Raw genomic sequence first — 23,167 nt, 5'->3', positions numbered from 1 at the left:
TGCCAAAATGCATCCAAGTTTAAATTCAAAACCGTTTTTAACAGTGTACGCTAATGCATGCTGTGAATAAAACAAACATCAAGCATGAGTTTGTAGGATACTGACCTTTCCTTGAAGTCGATGAAGATCTTTCCGAGGCCACTTCCTCCACTAACCATGGTCAGGTCAATGGCTCGCAAGAGACCAAAGTGGACTCTGATAATATCCTAGCAAACATTTTAAACAACAAAATGCATGTTTTATAAAATAAGTTTACACAAATATTAAGATTTAAAGCCTTCCTTTAACACCTGGCTACTTTGGTAAGTATTTTTTGACATTTTGTGTGTTACAAAGGACTTGTAGTGTACTGTATTTTTCTGTAGTGTACTGTATATTTATATAAGGTGCATTTTTTTTGCATTATTTTTCCGTGGATGCAACTTTTATACAACTTATATGTGTAGTTTCTAAAAATAAATTGGAACAACCGCTAGAAGGCACTGTAGGTGTGTGTGTCAGTATTTGCTACAGACAGCAATGCAGAACAAGTGCTGTTCAGTCTTGTGCGGGGAGCAGAATCGTTCCAAAGCGACACAGAGAATGAAGAATTCACTGGATTTAGCATGTCTTGTTGGCATGTTCTTTATCTTAAGGTTACCTGAATTGATCAAAAATCAGACACTTATTTAATTAAAGTCCTCCTTTGTTTTTTCATATAGCTAAAAAAGCGTCGATGTATTACTGTAATAAAGTGTGCTTATATATTTAGTCTGTTATTGTTATATATTTTGTCATTATGGCTTGCCTGGTTTGTTAAATACATTTCTCCCAAAAGTGTTAGTGTTGCTCCTTAAGTTCTTTTCGCATCGGAAGGTGCTTGGTTTTTCAAGCTAGCTTAGGACCAGTATTGCTATATCAAAAGTGTTTTTTTCTTCATTTCTTTTACTTTAGATTCATGCATCATACATTTTTAGATAAACGTATGAAATCGTCAGGGTTTTTTGCAGGAGGGATGCAAATGTGACAATCAAAACACCAAGATTTATTTTCTAATTGAAAAGTTACCTATTTATTGCTAAATACATATAGAACAGCATGAAGCATGTTAACATTCAGTGATGTGGAGAGAGGGTTTCATTTGCTTCACTCTCTACTCACCTCAAGGTTGACAAAAATCTTCTCCATTTCCAGCTGGCTTAAGACTTGCTTCAGTGGAATCATGTAGTTCTGAGAAGAAGAACACGAGCTACTGACTAATTTGTCAAGTAAAAATGTCTTTGCTCATTTTTTGCATATGAGGTAAACAATATATTTTTTAGTTTTGTCAGATGACAAAGATCTGCCTTGAACAATGGATGCAACAATACACCAACTTTCAGGCAGTACACAGCTGTTGTGTGGGAAAAATCTGCCTGCTTTTCTTTTCTAACTCCGCTTTATGGCTGTCACATTTCATCATCATAACGATAACAAATATATGCACAAAGAAGCGGCGAAAAGACGGCAGACTTTATTAACCCCAACTCAATTAAGCTTTATGAGTCTTCTGATCATCGGAGGGATATTCCTTCTCATTTACTCTCACGTTGGTCTGATGTGGGAAACACAGGATGCACATTTAGTTTAATGAAATTAGCGGGGCGAATGATTTGTGACGCTCCATCAAACTGCAGATGAAACCTGCCAACAGCGAAACTGATGTGTTAGCAGCTTTGATGTCAACAGTGGTTTGTTATCACACTAAGAGCTGGGATACGTGCGGGTTCACGTCGCACTTTGTTGCCACAGAGTTTGCTTAACATTGACAGCGTTTTTTTGCCAAGAGGCAAAAGAGTATTTAAAGGTCAAATGTAACTAAATTACTTAACTTTGAGACACAGATGAGTTGTAAGTTGTTAAGACCTAATCCTGAGGTCCAGACTAAAGTTGGTTTCCACAATAAGTCTGCAGCATGTATGTAGATGTGAAGGCTCATTAGAAATCTGACGCAAAAAGCCCACTAAATCCTTGTCTAACTAAAACTCTAGAGTCTCACATTTACTTGCAAGTAAACCCTGGCATGATTTGGCACTGTTTGTTTTTAAGAGCTAGATGTGAAATTTTTATTAAACCACAACAAAGTGGCTTTTTTTTTCAGCGACCCATGCTGATTTAGTCCAACTTCCTGGTCTGTGCACTGCAAAAACAGCCCCTTAGGAAATCAAAAATGGTAATAATTTGAAAAATTGTCTTGATATAACCAAGAAACAAATTTTAAAAAATCCTACTCCTTTCAGCGTACAATCTTGGAGGAAACCTGTGTTTGATTTCCAGGGTGTGCAATGAGCCAAAATCCAGTGTGGGTCCCTAGGCAAGACCCTTCGTGCTGCTGCCAATCTGGGTCTTCCTGTGCCTTGAAAATATGGGTTTGTGTCAGGAAGGGCAACCGGGGTAAAAACTCTCTGCCAAACCACCTGTGTGAATCAGTGAAAGCTCATTCGCTGTAGCAACCCGTAAAGGTTTAAGTTGAAAGGTGAAAAAAATAAAAATAAATCAAACATTGTATTTGTTGTTTTTTTTTTTACTTGTCTTGTCCAACAGCTGGGCAGGCAGATGAGAGCTGACGGCCTCTTGTATTGGACATATTTTACTTTAACAAGAGGGGTTATTAATCTTCAGACAAACCGCAGGTATGTCTGAATAAACCCCTTTCGTAATTGAGGCCAAACTTTATTAATTTCAATCATGTTTGAAAATCTTTGGTGTTGGACCGGACGGAAAAGGAAAGAAGGGAAGAAAAGAGAGGGATGTTAGAGACGGGGGGGTGATAGTGAGAGGGGGGATAAGACCATGAAGCAGCATAGAGAAGCTAGTTTACTGGTTGTTTATCATTACGGTACGGTTCAAAAGTAGTACAAAAAGGGCGGGGCCTGTCCACACACACACTCAAATGTTATCAACACACCTGCTGGCTGAAAAAATGTTCACATGTCAACATGTACACAAAACAGATAGTGTTCACACACGCATACTTATGCCTTTAAACCAACTAGTGTGAAATATTTCAGTCATTCTATCACGCAAACTATTAGTGCAAAGGTGAGCTAACACCTGTGCTCAGGTGAGTGTGAAAAGAAGGAAGGAGAGTGGCAAGACATCCCCACACCAAGACCCCCGCCGCAGCAGCAGCAGCAGCCGGAACCCCCAACGCCACACGGCAGCAGGCGGGGAACAACCGCCCCCCGGGCGACCCAATCCGCCACCCAGGCCAGGGCCAGCAGGCCTGCCGCGAGGCCCCCAGAGCCAGAGAGCAGGGGGGAAAGAGAGCGCCGCCCCAGCCCAACCAGGAGAGCAGCCCCCCCGCTGCGCCGGGAGAGCCCAACACAGGGCCCCACCCGAGAAGGGCGCCCACAGCCCCAGACGAGCAGCCCATCACCACCCAGGAGTTCTGAGCATCCCCCCGCCCCAACCCCAGGTACGAGCCAGGACCCCCCAAGGGAGACCCGCTCCGCACTCCAGGCAGCCACCCACCCGGCCCACGGTTGGTCCAGGGAGGAGCAAGGCAGGGGCCAGCCGCCCCCGCCCAGGAGGGGAGCACCCCGGGGGAAAAGGGGGCCCACCAGGGGTGTTGTAAACTTGGCCCGACCAGGCTCGGCCACAGTTGGAGAAACATTCTATTTTTAATAAAAAAATTCTAGTCACCAAGACGTGTTTTCGCAAACTAAGATTATTTTGCCATTGAAAAACCTTCTTGATCGTCTAAATTTTCTTGTAAGCCAAAAACTTAAACCATTCAGTCTTGAAATAAGGGTCTTTTTACTTTCTTAAGATAAGGTTTTTACAGTGCGAGTTACCTTTGTAAAGTTCTTATTATTTAAACATTTTTCATTGCTCCTTGTTTTTAGATGTTCCAACTATTGGAGTGATAGCATTTATTTATGCACTAAATTCCCATTGGTGGCAACTGTGACTCACGCTTGAACTAACTACTGCTCCCCAGCTAGAACAGTATAGCCAATTATTATGCATGTATACTTCTAAGTAAGTAAAAATACAGAGCCACCTTCTGTTACCTTCCTAATGAATTATTCGGCAGCTTTTGGCACATTTAATGATCTCCAGGGATCAGCTTTTCCCATTAGGCTTCCGTCAATAACCACTGTACTGATCATCTCCTATGACATTTGTGCTCCCAGATGAATCTGTCAATACCTGACATTTCCATGCTGTGACAACCAACAGTTGATGATAAAAAACACACACTATAAACTTAGATGAAGGCTCCAGTGCAACATTCCTTTTCATCCTGAGACTCACCTTCTCAATGTCCTCCAGAGTCTTGTAGTACTTGGCCTCGGTCTCTTGGATCTCTACTAAGCAACAGTGTCTCTTGTCCTCCTCCGTCATTCCCATTTTCTAGAATGAGGATGAGAGACACAATCAAATATAACATTATTAATAAAATATTTTAGTTTATTCATGCAATTTGTGGGGAAAAAAGCAATAGTTATTGTTCTGTATTGCTAAAAAAAGGAGATGTCCTGGCTATTTTTGCAAGTTATGATTACTTGAATTACTTTTCAAAATCTACTTTAAAAGGATCTCTATTCACTTGCAAGTGAACCTTGGTGCAGTTTGGCATTCCAAACCTAACCATCTAAGAGCTTTTATGTCATTTTTTAAGGGCAGCAATACGTACCCCACAGCTTTTCATGCATAATTACTCACGTGGTGCGGTATGAGTGTTTCTGTTTATATAGTGTTTGCAAGAATACCACTAATAAAGGCACACATTATCACAAAAATAGACTATACTGTCATTTTGATCAGATAAAAGGATTTCATTCTTCAGTTTAAAAGGCTCTTCCATCTTCAGGCTACCACAAAACCTGACCAATATACCACTTCCTTTTTTTGGACTATTGATAGGAACTGGATGCACCAGAGCTTTTGATCAATGTAATGCATGCGCTGATTTTTATGGTTGAAATAAAACTGCTGCAGTATATTAAAAAGGTATGCTCAGTACACAAATAACTGAGTGTGGTGTGCAACTAACACAAAACCTAAAGCTAACAAACTTAAGATGTCCAGTATGGGATTTGCTCCAGCTGTGATTAACACCGAAGCAAATATCAGAAAACAAGAGGTGCTAAGCCAGTGTGACACATTATTTCACTCATGCTCTGTTGCAGAAGCGGGTGGCGTTTGCTGACACCAGTCAACACAGCCGCCATCAAGCTGAAGTCACAAGCTCTGAGTCAGACACTGAGCCAGATGGGGTCTCTTCTCTGTCGCCATGCAAGGGTCACTGACCCAATCGACAGGTCATTCTCTTAGGATGCTATGAATTTGTTTAGAATGAAGTGGTGGGGAGAGCTGGCCGACAGGGTGGAGTGAGTCACAAGCACATCAGCACTCACCTGCATATATCTGATCTGCAGCGTGAGGAGGGCAAAGCAAGTGAGAGGTCAAGTTTATCACAGAGTATGAAACAGACAGCTAGTGTACATGAGCTCAGAGACCTAATGTCATGCAGAGAATGTATGTATGAAAATGCAGATCACAAACATATGCCCACTAAAATGCTTTTAAAAATGAAGGGAGATGTTTCCTCAAAACTGTTGGTGCAATGCATTCTCATAAAGCAATCATCATTCTGTAAAAACACAACCATGCATCCAGTCAAGAATTTATGCTTCATTCATGAGAGTTAAGAGTTTGTGCGGTAACATCTGTGACAACGAGATCACTGTTTAAAAAGTTCTCACCATCGGTTGTCGTACTTCCACCTTAATGATGTCCTCATAGATGTCGTCGCCATCGTCCTCACATGGCACACAGTCATAGATGTCATCCTCACCCAAGTCATGCTCACTAAAAAACACAGGAAGACATTAAAAAGGTTAAACACATTTCCAAAGAAAGTACGAAAGATGAAAAAAATAAAAGATGAAAGGCCTTATTGCTTATTATCTTTTTCTGCATACAATAAAAAAAGCTCACCTCTTTTATCCCACATAGAACTAACAAACCTCCAATGGGTTGAACTATTAAGAGGCATTTTCCTTTAATCTGTTTATATTGTTTTGGCGCCCAGCTAGCTACTGACCTTTAATTAGGAAAGCAGCCAGCAGAGAAGAGACATGGTGAGGAGCTTGCTCTGAAGATCACACTCTGGGAGCTCTCACAGTAAACTTCCCTAACCTTCTCTGCACTGAAGACCAATTATTCTGTAGGGAAACTGAACCTGACAAAGGAGAAGCTGTAGCAGGAAAACCACTGACTGCAACAGAGCACTGGTCTGAGTGACCCCTCGCCCCTGGGAGTCCAAACAGGAAGTACCCTTTGGCTCCAGGAAGCCAAAATTTCATAGACTTCTACAGAGAAATAAACAGCTGTTACCCATTCTTGCTCTGATACTTTTTTTTTTTACATGTTTTTGCTAAGCTTAATGATTTCATGATATGTTTTCATTGCAAGTTATTCAAGTGACAAAATGGCCATCAGATGCCTCAATAAAATTAGGTACGTTTGATTGACAGATTCTCCCAAGTCCGCTTTCAAGAGGAGAGGTCAGGACTTACAACAAGCTCACTCCTGATTGGCTCCAACATGGCAGTGTCCGCATCACAAAAAAATGGCAACTGAATTGAGTTCATTTGGTTGCAGCTAAAAGTAAGCTATCCTCTATAGGTGACATCACACTCACTCGTCATAAACAATAAGGAAAACCCTTTATGTTTATGCAATTGAAAAAAGACTCAAACCTTAAAACCACAGTGATCACTTGTAGGTTAAAAAAAAATAAAAATTGACTTAAAGCATCTCTTATGCTGGATTCTTTTAGGCGTCACTTTGTGTGTCATGCAGCTAAATTAAAACCCATTTTTTTCTCTGCTAAATGTTTTACAGACAACTAGTAAATTATTAGGAGTAGAATCAACCGAAAAGGAGTTTTCCTGATTGAAACCAGGTCACTGAGAAGAGACTAGGCTACGTTCACACTGCAGGCTGAAACGACCCAATTCCGAATTTTTTGCCCCTAAGCGGCCCAATTCCGATCTTTTCATGACAGTCTGAATGACACAGATCCGATCTTTTCAATTGCGACCCAGGCCCCGTGGGTTTGCCGTCCTGATTCCGAATTGTAGCCGTTCTTTTCAATTGCGACCGGCCAGGCGACTTGATTCCGAATCGTACGTCATCGACACGCAACAAACGTCATCATTTTGCGTTGAAGTAGGCGGGAACGAGAACGTAAACATCAACCATGGTGGACGATGCTGCTGAGACCAGTCAGTGGAAGGGAAGCGAGATCCCCGATTGGATTAATAGTTGGGGTAATCGCTCTATTCAGGCCAAACTCCAGGGCTGGGCGGTTTTTGAAAAAATTTCCAGCTAAATGGCAGAGCGTGGTGTTGAACCTTTCCCGCGATAACTTTTTTTTCTTTCTCCCCTTTCCGACGTGCTCAGAAGCGCGGGGGACCCAGGCGATCCCCCTCCTCCTCCTCCCTGTTCTGATCCTTAGATTCTCCAGAACAGGTTAATAAAGAGTCCATAGCATTTATTCTGGGGGAAACCTTCTTTTATTACCGTCATCCGTAACACACAACATGAATGCGCGCACACACTGCCCCCCCCCCCCCTATTCTCTATCGCGGCACGCGCTTGCACACACAAACACGCGGGCGCGCGGGCCCAACACATACACATTCCTCTTCCACTACAGTGGGTACAGACGATCCCGACTCCATTGCCTTCTTAAAATGAGAAGATTGTAATTGTGCTGCTCCTTCGTGAAAATAAATTTAATATTACAAAAAGAGTTCCGCTTTTGACAACACTTTTGTTGACATCCATGTTAACGTTTGCTCGTCAAACAACAAGTGACGTCGTTCACCGTTGAGTATTCTTCTGGCTTCTGCGCATGCGGGTCTCGTTTGGGTCGTGTCACGGTCACACTGGAGATCACAAAAGTTCGGATTTACTTGGAAATGTGAACGGTCTAGCAAACAAATCCGATTTTTTCAAAAAATCCGAATTGAGCATTAAGCCCTGCAGTGTGAACGTAGCCTAAGAGCCACGGAATAACATTTCCAGCACCCCATGGCAAAGCCATTGCAAGCTGCTGCTAAAGGTAAATCCTTGTTTTAATGTCCTTGAGCTCCTTAAAGCATGTGGCTTTGCACTCTGACCCGAAAAGAGTTTTCTGTTTTAAAGAAATGTGCGTCCTCCGATTGCGTTGAACATGAAGCTGCCACTATTTTATTTTTTGTAGCAGCTAAATTATCATTTTCTGTGGCTTTACACCTCACCTTACACCTTACTGTAAAAAGAAAATGATTTTTTTTTAAGTATTATTTAAGAATGGTGTGTTGTGTCATGTTGGCTTGTCGCATATTACCTTCTAAACTTGCCATCAGAGAAAAAACAGGCCTCTCCTTGCATAAATGTACAAATAAAAATGACAGAAAAAGATTCAATGGCTTCAATCAAATATTCAGCTTCACAGCTGAATACTTCTGCAAAGCCTGTTTGAAGTTTTAATTGAGGTGGCATGGTTCATTCTCAGCTTTCTTTTTTTTAATTCAGTAAGCACAGATGACATGCATATTGAGAAGACTGCAGCACATTGACGCTGTCTTGTCTCACTACTGAGGGACCACAGTCCATCTCTCACAGACGGATGGGGTTGTAGTTCGAGGTAACAGGGAAAGCTGATGCTGAACTCCATTTTCTTGTAAATCCCCTGAGACTTCAATATCAAGGGTGCTTTAAGCAGGCATATAAATGTGACCTATGAAAAGATCTGAGAAGAGGATCCTCTCCATGGTGATAATGATGAGGCTGTTAGAGTAAGATTTGATTTTCTATTGCACTACACGTTATAGGAATAGAAGAACAGATCAACATTAAACCATAACATGAGCTCGGAGAATCAATACGTACTCTCGCTTCTCATGATTTGATTGGTTATTATCACCTGAGGTGATTAGTGATGACTTATCTGACTCCAGGAGGTTTATTGATCAGTGATGCCATTTAAGAGCCTCCAGCATCAGAAGGTGGAGTTTTTTGGTGGTTTAAGATATGAGTGATTGCTGACAGCTTTATTCTAATGTAGTTACACTGGATTTTCAGTTTTATTCACACACCACCTCCCCCTGTGAGTAGTCCATCACTGAAAGACTTGTACATATTTTTTCCTCCTCAAATAAAACGTCCCTTAAATTCATGTTTTACCTAATACTTTCTCCCATAAAAAGTCTCATTACTGTTTGCATCTTTATTATTTTTATTACGTACCTGATGATCTCATCGCATATGCTCATAAAATTATGATGCTCAGTCATGGCATATTTAACACCCCTACTTTATATAAAACATGGGAGTGTCAGAAACTGGGAAGAATATAAAAGCAGCAGCAGGTTTACTGATTCTATACATTTTAGTTCGTAAATTACGTATTTTATACTAGATCCCAGTGATGGGACATTGCAAATACTGACTCTCTGCACAAATGTCATGTAATTGTCGGTAACATACGTTTATTAAGCACTTCATACGTAATAAACGTATGAAATGCTTGAAATTATATTTCAGTACATCACAGAAACAACTAAAAACAAAGATCTAAGCAGCAACTTAGATCTTCGAGCTTAGATCAAAGTTGAGCAGCAAACTTTACGAAACTCAGCAAAAATTTTAGCCATGACTGTATAAACAGTCAATGGCATCACCTCAAGAATCGAGCAATTGACTGGAATGCTTCAGTGCTTCATGGGGCTTCATGTCACCATTGCTACGAGATCTTTCACTGGCATGTGTTAAACATGTCAGAATATCAAGGGGCGGCAGTGGCTCATGCGGTAGAGCGGGTTGTCCAATAATCGAAGACTCGGTTTGATCCCTGCTCCCCCCAGCCAGCTGTTGTTGTGTCCTTGGGCAAGACACGTCACCATCCAATGCGACTCCAATGTGTATAAGTCAGATCTAATCTATTATTAAACTTACATAAACTGTTCTTTCCTTAAAAATGTAATTAAACAAAAAAAAAGTAAAAAGGTTGCTAAATAGATATCCAGAAGATGACTGAGAGGTTCTGGAAGGCGACACAAAACACCCTGCACACAAATTCGACTGCATGTAAGCAAAACCAACTTGTACTGATAATAATGCATTATTAATTTTTACCACAACATCACTAAAATGATTAAAATGACGTTTAAATAATAAAAACTATAAACAGTCAGAATGTTACTAAACTTTTTAATGACTTAATCATTGTCTTTATCCTATAAAGTGAATTCTAACCACTTCTCTAATGCGGTTGTTTCCGACGTGTGTCTGTGTGGGCCTGCATGAGCTTCAAAAAGTATCAGAAGGACCGACAGTGGGAGGGGAAGACTGGAGGACTCATGGATGAGGGTTTCATTTTCTGTCTCACAACGCAACGTCAAACCATAGGGGGGCCAACGTTTGCGCACGGAATCGGCCACAGTGAAAAACAAAAAAAGATCTGTAAGAAGGGGGGAATTATAAATGACTCATCATATCAGAAGAACAAAAATAAAGTTCTGCATAGCGGGGTAGCTTTACTGGTGTTCAGTTACTAAAAACAGGAAAATAGACTTCAGGCATGAAGTGGAGATATAAACATTGCAATACGAATCACGAATGATTAGAAGGACCTGTATTACAATGGTCTAAGCTTGGAAATGACCGCCACAAATTAATAAATGAGTACTAGATATATAATATCAATTGAAATAATTAATTCTTTAATTTTATTTCTCTTTTTAAACACAGAAAAAGTTCAAGAATATTTTTTCCAGTCGAAATAAGAAAAGTCTGAAAAATAGTTCAAAAAAGTATTTACCGGTAAACTTTTAGAGATTCACTTATTTAAAGGAACAACAACCTAACAGGTTCAATCAATTTAATTATTCTGTATATGCAGATTTAGGTTTTCCACAAGAAATCCTATCACTGTATCAAACACACACAAAACTAAAAGCACAGAAATTGCAAGAAATACAAACTACAGACAATAAATGTGCAGAAAAAGAAGCTAAAAAATTCACTAAATAGAAATTGGAATAAAATAAGTTTGAAAGCCACCATTAGAATTAGTTACATTAAAAAGGGCAAAGAGACAAAGAATCTTGAAATAGTTCCTGGTCAGTTATTAAGTGTTTTAAAGAGTCTGACTGCAATTGATATTATTAATTAAAAAACAAATCTTTAATTTAATTGGGAAGTAGGTTTTTCATTAAATGAAGAATTTGCTTATTTGCTTGTTCTCTATGTCATGATGGAGGTGTCAGTAATCTTCAGCAGCAGTCAGTCACTTCAGACTACTATCACAGTATATTACATACAAAAAAAGCAGTGTTGTTTATGGTGTGGTTGCCATATTTTTGTTGTTAGAATCAGCAGACTTGTCTCCACACGCTTTCCCGGCACAGAAACAGCCGTCTTTATAAACCTGTTTATCCCCTGGACTCCCCGGCTGGAATATTGCTGCCTCAGCAACATAACAGGGCTGCAGATCTGCTCTTTCACGCCCAGGATAACACCACCTTTTTTTTAAAACAAGCATTACAGTCTGCTCTCCTTTCACTTTTTTCCTCTTTTGTTCACTTAAGTGACCAAAGAGGTTGATGAACATTGCGGCCTAGGGTTCCTTCCTGAAACTTTGTCTTACAATACTGCGTTTCAAATACTTTTGCTGCATTTTGTCAGTGATCCAATGGTGTTCACATAATCTGTTAGATATCTGATCTCTCCTGTTACAAATGAGACACAAAAAAGCTTTTATGTTTGCCTGGCGGGCATTTTTTAGATATTTTGGCAGGTAGTAGTGGTAAAAGGAAGGTAATGAGCTGCTCCTCAAAGCACACTTGATGTCCACTGCAATGGAGTAACACATTACACACAGACAAGAACTACATTAATAAGCTGACACTTTAACCGTTCTGTAGTTTCACAGATTCCGGATTAGTTAAACGCAAAGACAATGGAGTCCAATGATAATTTGCTTTTCTTTCAAAAAAAAACTTCTACTTAAAAGACCCACTCTGATGAAAATTGTGTTTTTGTTGTTTTTAAAATATTCTTGTGGCATTTTTCTGATGATGGAAGACATATTATATATATATATATCAGCTCATAATTGCATTTCCGAGTATTTCTTTATTAGAAGCATTGTGAATCAAGAGCCGACGAAAAAATAGTTTTCAAAAGGAGATCAATTGTGACGTAGAAAATACGCTGCTCCAAGCTCTCAGCAACCAGGTGGGTTTTTTTGTTGTTTTTAACAACTGACAACAAATTTTGCTTCAATGAAATAAAAGAGAGAGAGAAAAAAAACTAAATAATGACTGATACATTTTTATGATTCCTATTTTACATGGTTTTGACTAACCTACCCACAAGAATAATTCAGCTAAATAAACTGCAGGAGAGTGACACAAAGAGCTTGTGACAGTTCCTGCTTCAGAATGGAAATTTATGTTTGCCTTTCGCAAGAGAAAAAGTCCCCTGGCAACTGTGACCAATTCCTCCTATTACATGCTTTGTCAACTCCGGGATGGAGTCATTCCAGATGAGGAGGACTTAGAGCTAGGTGAGGTGAAAACTCAACGTAAAGAAGGCCAGGAGGAAGGATGAAGTCCAAACTAAGTTTACCGCATTAACCTGCGAGACCTCAATTAGATAAAGACAGAGATATGGCTTGGCATATTGCAAACCATAATGTACTTCACAATTATTCTTGGTCTTGGCTTGGAATATGCATTCTATGGATCTCCAGCAAGAATTTCCTGGTAAGCTCTCAGGGAGCGCTTACAGCCTCACACCACTTCACTTGACAAGATTTAGTTGGACATTATATAGTGAAGATGAAAATCATCATGCATGTAGTGTGGCCCCCACTTAACCTTTCAATAAGACTCAATCCAACCAAGAGTCCTCACTCACATTCATGCAGGATCCAGGGGCCTCATTTATAAAACTTTGCGTAGGATTTGCGTCAGAAGTGGCGTAAGGATGAAACATAGGACGTGCGTACGCACAGAAATATTCGGATTTATAAAACCGTGCGCACGCACATCCTACGCATCTTTCCCTTAATAAATCACAACCAATTCTAAATGCAGAGCAGCTTTTGCGGCTTCATGACACGGCCATAGTTGCCCATAAATAGTCCGTGAAACGCCCACAAATGAATATTCATTTCATGGTCAGACATCAAAGTCGAGGCGAAAAAACGTCTAGTGCTGCATCGCCAGAGAGTCTCTGCCACCGGGGGGGGGAGCGGGGGCTATATATATATATATATATATATATATATATATATATATATATATATATATATATATATATATATATATATATATATATATATATATATATATATATATATATATATATATGTGTATATATGTATATATGTATGTATATATATATATATATATATATAGATAGATAGATAGATATGTATATATGTACATATATATATATATATATATGTATATATATATATATATATATATATATATACATATATATATATATATATATATATATATATATATATATATATATATATATATATATATATATATATATATATATATATATATATATATATATATATATGTATATATAGCCTTTGGCAAACCAAGAAACTAATTTTGAAACGAGCAGGAAAAGCCCGTCAACTGCCCCTAGTGGAATTATGATTGACCGCGGTCCAGACCCAGATCTGAACTTGACAGAATACATATATATATATATATATATATATATATATATATATATGTGTAAATATGTATATATGTATGTATATATATATATATATATATATATAGATAGATAGATAGATATGTATATATGTACATATATATATATATATATATGTGTATATATATATATATATATATATATATATATATATATATATATATATATATAGATAGATAGATAGATATGTATATATGTACATATATATATATATATATATGTGTATATATATATATATATATATATATATATATATATATACATATACATATACATATATATATATATATATATATATATATATATATATATATATATATATATATATATATATATATATATATATATATATATATATGTATATATAGCCTTTGGCAAACCAAGAAACTAATTTTGAAACGAGCAGGAAAAGCCCGTCAACTGCCCCTAGTGGAATTATGATTGACCGCGGTCCAGACCCAGATCTGAACTTGACAGAATACTGATACAATGGCTGCCTCTATTTTAAATGGTGCACTTCTTCTTGAGGTTGCGACCAAAACATTCTCACTCCCAACTTCTAATATGTAGACGTATTTTTGGGGGCTGCTCCGCGCCACTTTTTGACATTTTTGGTGTGCCCAACTCGCCGCTTTTCGACATGTTGCCTGTTACCAATAAATCAGGGGGTCCCCAACCAGTACAGGTTCGAGGGCTATTTGGCTCCCAAGATAGTGGAAAAAAATGCATACGCTAAGTCTGATTCTTTACCCTTTTTATTTTCTGATTTAGAATGAAGATTATTTTGGAAAACTACCAGATTCTTTTCACCACATCTGCCTTTATTGCCCCGTCGCATGACATAAAGCGGCTGCTCGATCGGAGCGCTAGCAAAGTCATTAGCCCAAAGTTTAAAGTTAACAAAAGCCAAACAAAAAGACGTGTTTGGAAAGTTTCCTTGGGGAGAAAAAAAGCCAGTGAGGAAACTGAAGAAGAGCTTCAACTTCAAAGAAACATAAAGCTAATGTTTACAGACAAAACCAGGAGTCTCCCTCAACGTATAGATTTATGGAAACAGTTGTTTCCAAGTACCAAGTCACTCTGCATAGTATGTGGCTATGGAAGCATTTGTGTAGCATAATCAAAAATAAAAGTTTAAACCTTTTTCATTTTCCAAATTAAGCTGCATTTTTAACTCAAAATTAAAATGAAAAAGCAATCTCCCAAAATGTTTTTTCATTTTCTTCTTCAACACTGCTTACTTCACGTCACTTCATTAAAATGATAATGAAAATGGCATTTGACATTTCATTTTCAAAAAGTTCTCCGGTAAATGTGTAGCAAAATTCAATTAGAAATGTCTAATCTGACAGTTAAATGGATTAACAGAAATGCTTTTTCATTTTCAAAATGTAACTGCATCAAATGACTCAAAATTAAAATGAAAAATCAATACTTCAAAATGCTTTTCTATGTGTTTTTTATGTGTTTCCAGCGGTGTCCAGACAAAATGAAGGCTGATGTAATTCCCAAATGTTTGCATTCAAGATGCTCATTGCAAAATCAGCGCATAGCTGCAGGAGACTTTCTCCTAAATATGCTTTTCTGCGCTGATTTTGCTGTTCGAGGACAGCTGGAGCCCCATCATCTAGTAGATTTCGCCATGCTAAATGTTTCCTATTTGCCGTTTGGAGCAACACGTATCTTCTAAATGTCTTTTTATTACTGTTATGATTATTATTAAGGGCCTGCTCACTCAAAGTTTGCGTGCTTAAAACTCTGTGCGGGCAATGCCGCAATAAGCATCTTGGATGTACTTTACAGTAATCCCCCGCCCATTTGCGGTTTAATATTTGTGCCCCGCCCATTCGCAGGTGGCCCCAGATGACGCGACGTCACAAGCGTGAGGCGCAGAACAGCGCTCATTCCGCAAATTTTGATAAACGATTTACTCTGTACTTTACTGTAAAGTATTGTTTACGCGTTTAAGATGCCATCCAAATGCCCTGCATCATCTCCAGCTTCTGGAAATGAACCCAAACGGCAGAAAAGGGTTCTGACTCTGCAGAGGCTCTGGGAGTTTTAAAACAGCGTCAATTATTCGCGGATTTTCGTTATTCGCGGGGGGGTGAGGAACGTAACCCCCGCTAATACGGGGGGATTACTGTGTATATGTGGGAATTATATCAGCCTTTAATTTGTCTTGACACCACTGGAAACACATAAACATATGATGATTTAGAGCAGGGGTCCCATAACTACGGGCCGCGGGCCGGACCTGGCCCACACACCCATTTCACCCGGCCCCCTGAACAATGAGACCTTTTTTTTTGTATAATTATTTTTTTAGGCTGTATGTTTAAAGGTTGGACTTTGTTTTTAAAGTTAAAGACGTTTCCCCTCTTACCCAAAAGGCTTTGTTAATTCTGAAATAGCTGGTAAAAGAGGAGTCAGACCTAAAAGCTGGATAGCATTGTTTCTGTAGACTACATTGGTTTCAGGTCGTTAGGAGTCCTTTGTTCTCAGCTGGGGTCGGGGAGACAGTGGCTACCCTCCCCAACCTGGTCAACTCCTTCAGCTGTTAATGACCTAGGTGAAACTGGTTCGGTTTGTTTGGGTTTCAGAAGACTGCTGTAGATGTAGTTTCAGGTCTGACTTCTTGATTCAGAATGCATGGTGTGTAACGTAGGAAGTTGATCAGAGAGAGCAAACAGTGGTGTCTACTAGGCTAGCCTCCAGAAAACCTAAAAAACTGGTTAATAAGGAAAGAAACAAAAACCTTAATAGACTTCTTATATGAGTCATTTAAGAGATTCTGCTCTACAACTGAAGTTGAACATTTACATAAGATTATTCATGGACAACAGAAGCTTTATTTCTGTGAAGATCCCACAGAGATTTATTTGGTTATTATTGATTTTCTAAAATCTAAAATACTGTTACTATATATTTCTTGACTTTTTATGTAAAGAACCCAAAGAGGGTTATTTGTTTTTTACTGATTTCATACAGAGTCTTATTATATATTTGCTGATTCTCATATACTCATTTTTGTGGTGAAGAACCCAGAGAGAACTATTTGATATCAGATTAGGTTATTAATATTTTGTTATGTGTGGCTTTCAGTTTACATTTAGGCACCTCTGCGATCATCACACTTTTTCTGTTCCAGACTGACCCCTGATCAGAGAATGGAAACGTCAAGTGGCCCTCACTGGAAAAAGTTTGGGGACCCCTGATTTAGAGTTTCTCAGATCTGCGTAGCAGCACTTCCGCCTTCAGCGATCCGGCTGCCGGTCCGAAGACAAAGCTAGTCCCGGGGGAAGTTTCGACAGAAACGCTGCTACGTAGTCCTGAGAAGTTGTGTACAATCATCAGGAGTGCAAAACTGTCACAAAGCACTCTCCTCTACCGCTAACACAAGGCTACAAGCCTGGCTGTTGATGCAGTTACATTTTAAAAATGAAAAAGCATTTCTGTTAATCCATTTTAATTGTCAGATTAGACATTTCTAAAATAATTTTGCTACACATTTACCAGAGAACTTTTTGAAAATAAAATGTCAAATATCATTTTGATTATCACTTTAACTAAATGACAGAATAAGCAGTGTTGAAGAAGAAAATGAAAAAGCATTTTGGCGGATTGCTTTTTCATTTTAAGTAAGTTAGTAAAAAAATGCAGCTTCATTTTGAAAATGAAAAGGCATTTCTGGTTTTGACTTTTATTTTTAATTATGCTACACAAATGCTTCCATGTGTGGTGACTGACTCTCAAATGTTTCGTATAATTCCACAATAATAAAGATGCAGACATGATGGATAGAAAAAAAACAGTTTTACGATGGTTGTGTCGTTTATTTTGCTTTATTTATCCGTCACACCTTAAAAGTTGGACACAGCTGAAGTTAGCATCCGGTTGCTAGCATCTACTTTGACGTAAAAGACCAAATCTTTATGACAAAGTCTAAGTTTAAACCAGCAGTAAATACTTGATAGAGAATGAAGATTCAATCAAATAAAGTGCCCAACCCGCTGAAGATGTTTCTGAACATAGGAAACTTGTTAAAAAAAAGGGACATTTAGGAATTTTTCCTACATAAAGGTTGAAATAAGCAAGAATTTTTTAGTTTTGAAATGCAACCCTGATAGACTGAAAAACTTGAAACATTTGTTCCAATGTACTTTTTTTCAGAGAGGTGTTTGATTTGTGGAAGAAGCTAATGTGTGTTACACAGTTCCATGTGTTTTAAGTTATGTGACATTAAATACTGTCAAAAAGTTTTATATTGTACTGAATTTAAAGTGAAAGATAGATATTAATTACATGAAGATGTGCCACCAATCCATAGCTGCTTAAAAACATATTGCACTGAATATTTAGACATAATTCTTTTGCTGGACCACAATAGTAGATTTAAAAGTTTTCATCTGTACTTGGTTTTTAAAGTTGAAAACGTTTCACCTCTTATCCAAAAGGCTTTGTCAATTTTGTCAATTCAGAATTGACAAAATACTGCGATGGAATCAACCTGGATGAATGAGAGTCTTCACATACTTTTGGCCAGATCTTAACCATTTCTTTTCGACTGGACCTGTTTACATTTTAGTTGAAGACCAATGGTTTAGATCATTCTAATGAGATAGGGGTCTTTAAAATGCATGGTTCAAATATGACATGAATGGTTATGGGGGAGGGGTTTTGGTTTGTTTGTTACTTTAACGGATTACTATGGGTTCTTTTGTAAAATTAAATATTAGTGCTGTATGTGAAAGAAAGTCATGAATTGATGCTCACTAACTATAAAACCAAACTCAGTTTCAAAACAAATCCCCCTTGACTCAATATTTTATTGAAACTTGAATGAGAAAAGCATTTAAAATTTGTAAGCATTCTTACAAATTTCAGCATTCTGGGTCAACTCTGTTCCTTATTCTTTGCTTAGCTTAGACGTGGATATTTATTATTTGGGCACACAAGAGAAGGCAGAGATCTGAGATTCAACACTTCTCAATAAGATAAATGGTAGATCAATACTTTGTCTGTATGTCTTTAAATGGTCCTTTAACATTTGGTCTGCCTGGATAATCTGTTTTCGAACCCTCAAGTCAAAAACCATTTTAAAGCATTTAGTATCATGAAACTGGTCTATTCTCTTAACATGCTGACAAACTTAATGATCCAATTACTATAGATTTTTATCATTTGCCATAAAAGGGCAATAAAGCTCTTTCAAACTGCAGATTTTTCTGATATTTGTTGGGACAATAATGCAGTTTTATTTCCTACATGCTGTTGTTTTTAACAGGCCACATGTCCTGTTATTGTACTGTTTGCTTCCTTTGGGAAACTGGATGATTTTACATCCATAAAACATGAACGCCATAGCTATCAAGAAGATTATCATTGTTGCTCTTGCATTTCAGTCATGCACCCATCATAAATCACACATGCATCAATATTTCAGGCTAATTAATGAGCCTTTGAGAGTAGTGTTAGTGCAAGCATGACCTATATGCCGAGTGTGTCCAACTGTATTAAGTCAGGGACCTGCTGATGAATCAATTATGCGTCTGTCCATTGGTGAAACAAAACACTCCTTGTAAAAAGGTCAAGAGCAGCCATACTGCAGAACAGCATGATTAATTTAATAAAATCCCTCCGTCTGCAGAGTCACAATGCTACTGAGCATTTTAAGGAAATGAACCCAGCTCTTGGGTGCAGAGATCATGCTGCCATGGCTCCAAAGGTCAATTTCAATCAGTGAAAAGACGAGGGTCTAGATGTCAAAGGTTGCTAAAATAATAGCTCAGAAGATGGCAAACATAAGTTCACTCCACATGCTCTCAAACCTATCTCACAGCTCGCTTTGTGACACCTGTTTCCATGGAGACATGCCCTCACTGCATCAACTGGACTTTTCTTTGCTTTCAAAAATCTATTGATGCCATATCCTCTGATGAATGTTTGGGTTCTGAAAAAAGGTCATATTTGTAATACTTCAGTTGTCTTTGACAAAATTGATGTAAAAAAACCTAAAACAATGCTTTTTCAACAAGAAGTTTTTCCAAATTATAAATTATTATAAAGGATTTAAAAAAAAGTAATCAATATTAGAACAGGAATGAACATTAGCTAAAGTGCACTCAAAATTATCTGTCTTTTGACAACTTTATCAGAACCATCACTAAAGTCTTCATTGTGCTTTTCTGTCAGCCTCTCACGACCACTGATCCTTGGACAATCTTTAATAAATGCTGACAACAGCAGACTGAATCAAAACTTCAGCTACTGTGGGCTGTTTACAGACATGTCCCCATTAAAATGTTACCTTTTTTTTTATTTACACCTAAATTTGCCAACTTTGCTTATTTTAACAAGCTCATTAACTGTCTAAACTCCAACCCACTAAGAAAAGCCATGAAAGGTGGATGAGAAACGCTCGCTTCACCTGTCAGTGGACACACAACTAATGCCTGTCCATCCCTGAAATGACTGAAAACACAAGGTTAAGATGGGAAAAACTCCTGACCGTTACTACATCATTTAACAAATTCAATGAACCAGCAGCTCAGACTTCTTAATATTTTCCTAAACAAAAATTCTGCTACTTTTGTTCCTTTATATCTCCTCAAATGCAACCACCAGAAATGCATTTAAAAAAAGCAGTAAGACTTATAAACGTATATATTATTTTATATTTTTTTCTGAGCCATTTCATCACAGTTGGAAAGAAGCAATTGTGATTGGGGTTATTAAGTTTATAGTTAGGGACTTATGGACTCCCAAAGGCCAAGTTCCATGTCCAGAGTTTGAGTCTCCGAGGCACCTGCCTTCGACTGCCACCCAAACCACATTGCACCAGCCCCTTTTGAGTTCTTCTACAAGCTGTGGGTTCATGGGAGAGTGAGGCCACATCATTTCTTTGGGCTGGGCCCAACTGGGGCCTGTGGGAAGAGCTCCAGTCACCAGGTGCTCGCTTGCGAGCCCAAACCCTAGTCCAACCTCTCTCCTCGAGAGACGAGAGGAGTTGAGGATTACCGTTGCAACAAGAGATCATTAGTAGGGTAAAACTAACCTGTCTCACGACAGCCTAAACCCAGCTCACGTTCACTATTAGTGGGTGAAGAATCCAGCGCCAAGTGTTGGAATTCACCCCGGTGGACGAGAGGGTCATGTCCCTCTGCCTTCGGGTGGGGGACAGGTCTCTGACTGTGGTTTCGGCTTACGAGCTTGCTAACATGAGTTTAGAGTACCCTGTCTTCTTGGTGTTTCTCAAAGGGGTACTGGACCTTAAAACATAAAACTGCTGTTCCCCCAACGGGGGACTCCATTGTCTTCCTGGGGGGACTTCAATGCCCACGTGGGCAACGACAGTGGGACCTCGAGGGGCGTGATTGGTAGGAATGGCCTCCCTAATCTGAAACAGAGTGGTGTTTTGTTGTTGGACATCTGTGCTCGTCATAGTTTGTCCATAACCAACACCATGTTCGAGCACGAGGGTGTCCATCAATACATGTGGCATCAGGACACCTTAGGCAGTAAAATCGATGATCGACTTTGTAGTTGTTTCAGGCGACCCTCAGCCTTGTTTCTTGGACACTCAGGTAAAGAGAGGGACAGGGCTGTCCACCAATAACTACCTGGTGGTGAGTTGGATTCGCCAGCGGGGAAAGAGGCCGGAAAGACCTGGGAGACCAAAAGTTCTGTGAGGGTCTGCTGGGAAAGCCTGAGCCCTCCATCGGGGATGTCTTTAACTTGAGTCTGAGTGGACCAGGTTTCCCACCTCTTTGCTTAGACTTCTGCCCCCGCAACCCGGTCCCGGATAAGTGGAAAAAGATGGATGGATTGATGGATGAATGGATGGATGGATGGATGGATGGATGGATGGATGGATGGATGGATGGATGGATGGATGGATGGCAACAATTGTATGAAAACAAATCACCGTCCTTTTTTTCTGAAGGATGAATTTAGACTTTGTGTCTCCTACTGCAATGATGTCAGTGAGAAATTGGACTAAGGACTTTTTACACAATAAAGGTAGTCCACTTTCACCTTTATAAAATAGAAAAAAATAATTTAAAATAATTACACCCTGTTTGGAAAATCCTTTTATACTTGACTCTAACTGGGATAGATTTTTATGGACATAATTCTCTGACCTTAAAATTGTGCTTTACAAGGCCTTTGACCTTGATAGATTGCTCCATCAGTCTCCTTCCAAAAGCTGGACCAAATGGGCTTGTCACTATTTCTACCAGGTGCAAATGTCCAACCCTACTATCCCACTAGCCTCCATGCATTTTTAAAAAGGCTAAGGTTATACTGAAAAAATGGATTTTATAATGTTTTATTAAATCCCTAACTTAATGTAATTTTATAACATTTTATAATGTTAACTTTTCCAAGTCAGTCTGGCTTCACTTAATTGTTTGTGATGGATTTTTTATTTTCTCTTGAAATCTGTGATTAAAATAATTTGATGGTGTCTACAAATGAGTTACCTAAACAATGAAAATATTTAGACACTAATAGAAGACTTTTAATAGCTACGTACTTTTATTTACATACATTTTTATTTCTAGAAAAACCTAACCTCAGGACTCAACTCTGCGTCATGAATGTATTGGCCCTCATCCAAAGAGTGCAAAGCTGCATACATGGATTCTAATCTAGTATTAGCCTGCTTGGCAGCATCTCCAACTGAAGAATATTCCAATCATGTATTCAGTGGGAATATATCTACAGCCTTCATGTCCCTCTTTCTACCCATCGCTTTTCTCCTTCCTATCTTCCCATGATGTATGACACCCATTTCAGAGACGCTAACTAATCACTCTCCATTAATCTGAGCAGAGCAGCTGCTGTCACTACTGGAGCTGCCCCAAGATCCTGCAACTCTCTTTTTCACACAGAAAAAAAAAATCCACCTATGGTCCACCAAAGCCGGCATGCAGCCACTGAGACAAGAAAGCCTAACTTCAGAGCAGAGCTGGTGTCACCATGGTAACGAGCACTGACATAGGGCTTCGTGCTTATGAAATTAAGCAATTAACAGATATTGGAAGAGGTGGCAATCACAGTTCACTTGTTAACAGTTTAACATTACAAATTCAGCACCTGGGTTTATAAATGTAGCTCATGTGAAAAATTCATCCAGAAACGAGAAGTAAAATGAAAACAAGTATTTACAGATGCTTTAAAACAAGTGAGCTATATAAAAAAAAAATACCCATTTTCCAAAAGGTTTTGGCTTAATAAATGTCTAAAAAACATGCTTGAAGATAAGGGTTACCATAATTTCCACACTATATAGGGTGCATCGGATTATAAGGTAAATAGTCTATGAATGGTCTATTTTTGAATTTATCTCATATAAAAACTGTGAGGTGCATTTAGCAAGACAAAAAAGTCA

General features: G+C 38.6%; 1 protein-coding gene across 8 annotated transcripts in view; it reads right to left on the bottom strand.

The window, feature by feature from the left end:
- The window catches only part of vav2 (vav guanine nucleotide exchange factor 2), a 254,659-nt gene that overhangs the window by 29,902 nt on the left and 201,590 nt on the right, over positions 1 to 23,167 (bottom strand). For 4 of the 8 annotated variants that reach the window (XM_011481992.3, XM_020707823.2, XM_011481994.3 and 1 more), the window contains exons 5-9: positions 5,733 to 5,838; positions 5,385 to 5,399; positions 4,279 to 4,377; positions 1,141 to 1,209; positions 106 to 206 (exon numbers count right to left, since the gene is read on the bottom strand). In XM_011481992.3, the coding sequence (XP_011480294.1) occupies positions 106 to 206; positions 1,141 to 1,209; positions 4,279 to 4,377; positions 5,385 to 5,399; positions 5,733 to 5,838 (390 nt within the window). The remainder of the gene's footprint in view (positions 1 to 105; positions 207 to 1,140; positions 1,210 to 4,278; positions 4,378 to 5,384; positions 5,400 to 5,732; positions 5,839 to 23,167) is intronic. The other 4 variants (XM_011481993.3, XM_011481995.3, XM_020707824.2 and 1 more) reach the window with 1 other exon arrangement.

The sequence above is a fragment of the Oryzias latipes genome, chromosome 12 (genome assembly GCF_002234675.1).
Source record: "Oryzias latipes chromosome 12, ASM223467v1".
NCBI lineage: Eukaryota > Metazoa > Chordata > Actinopteri > Beloniformes > Adrianichthyidae > Oryzias > Oryzias latipes.
This window is presented reverse-complemented; position numbering and strand designations above follow the sequence as displayed.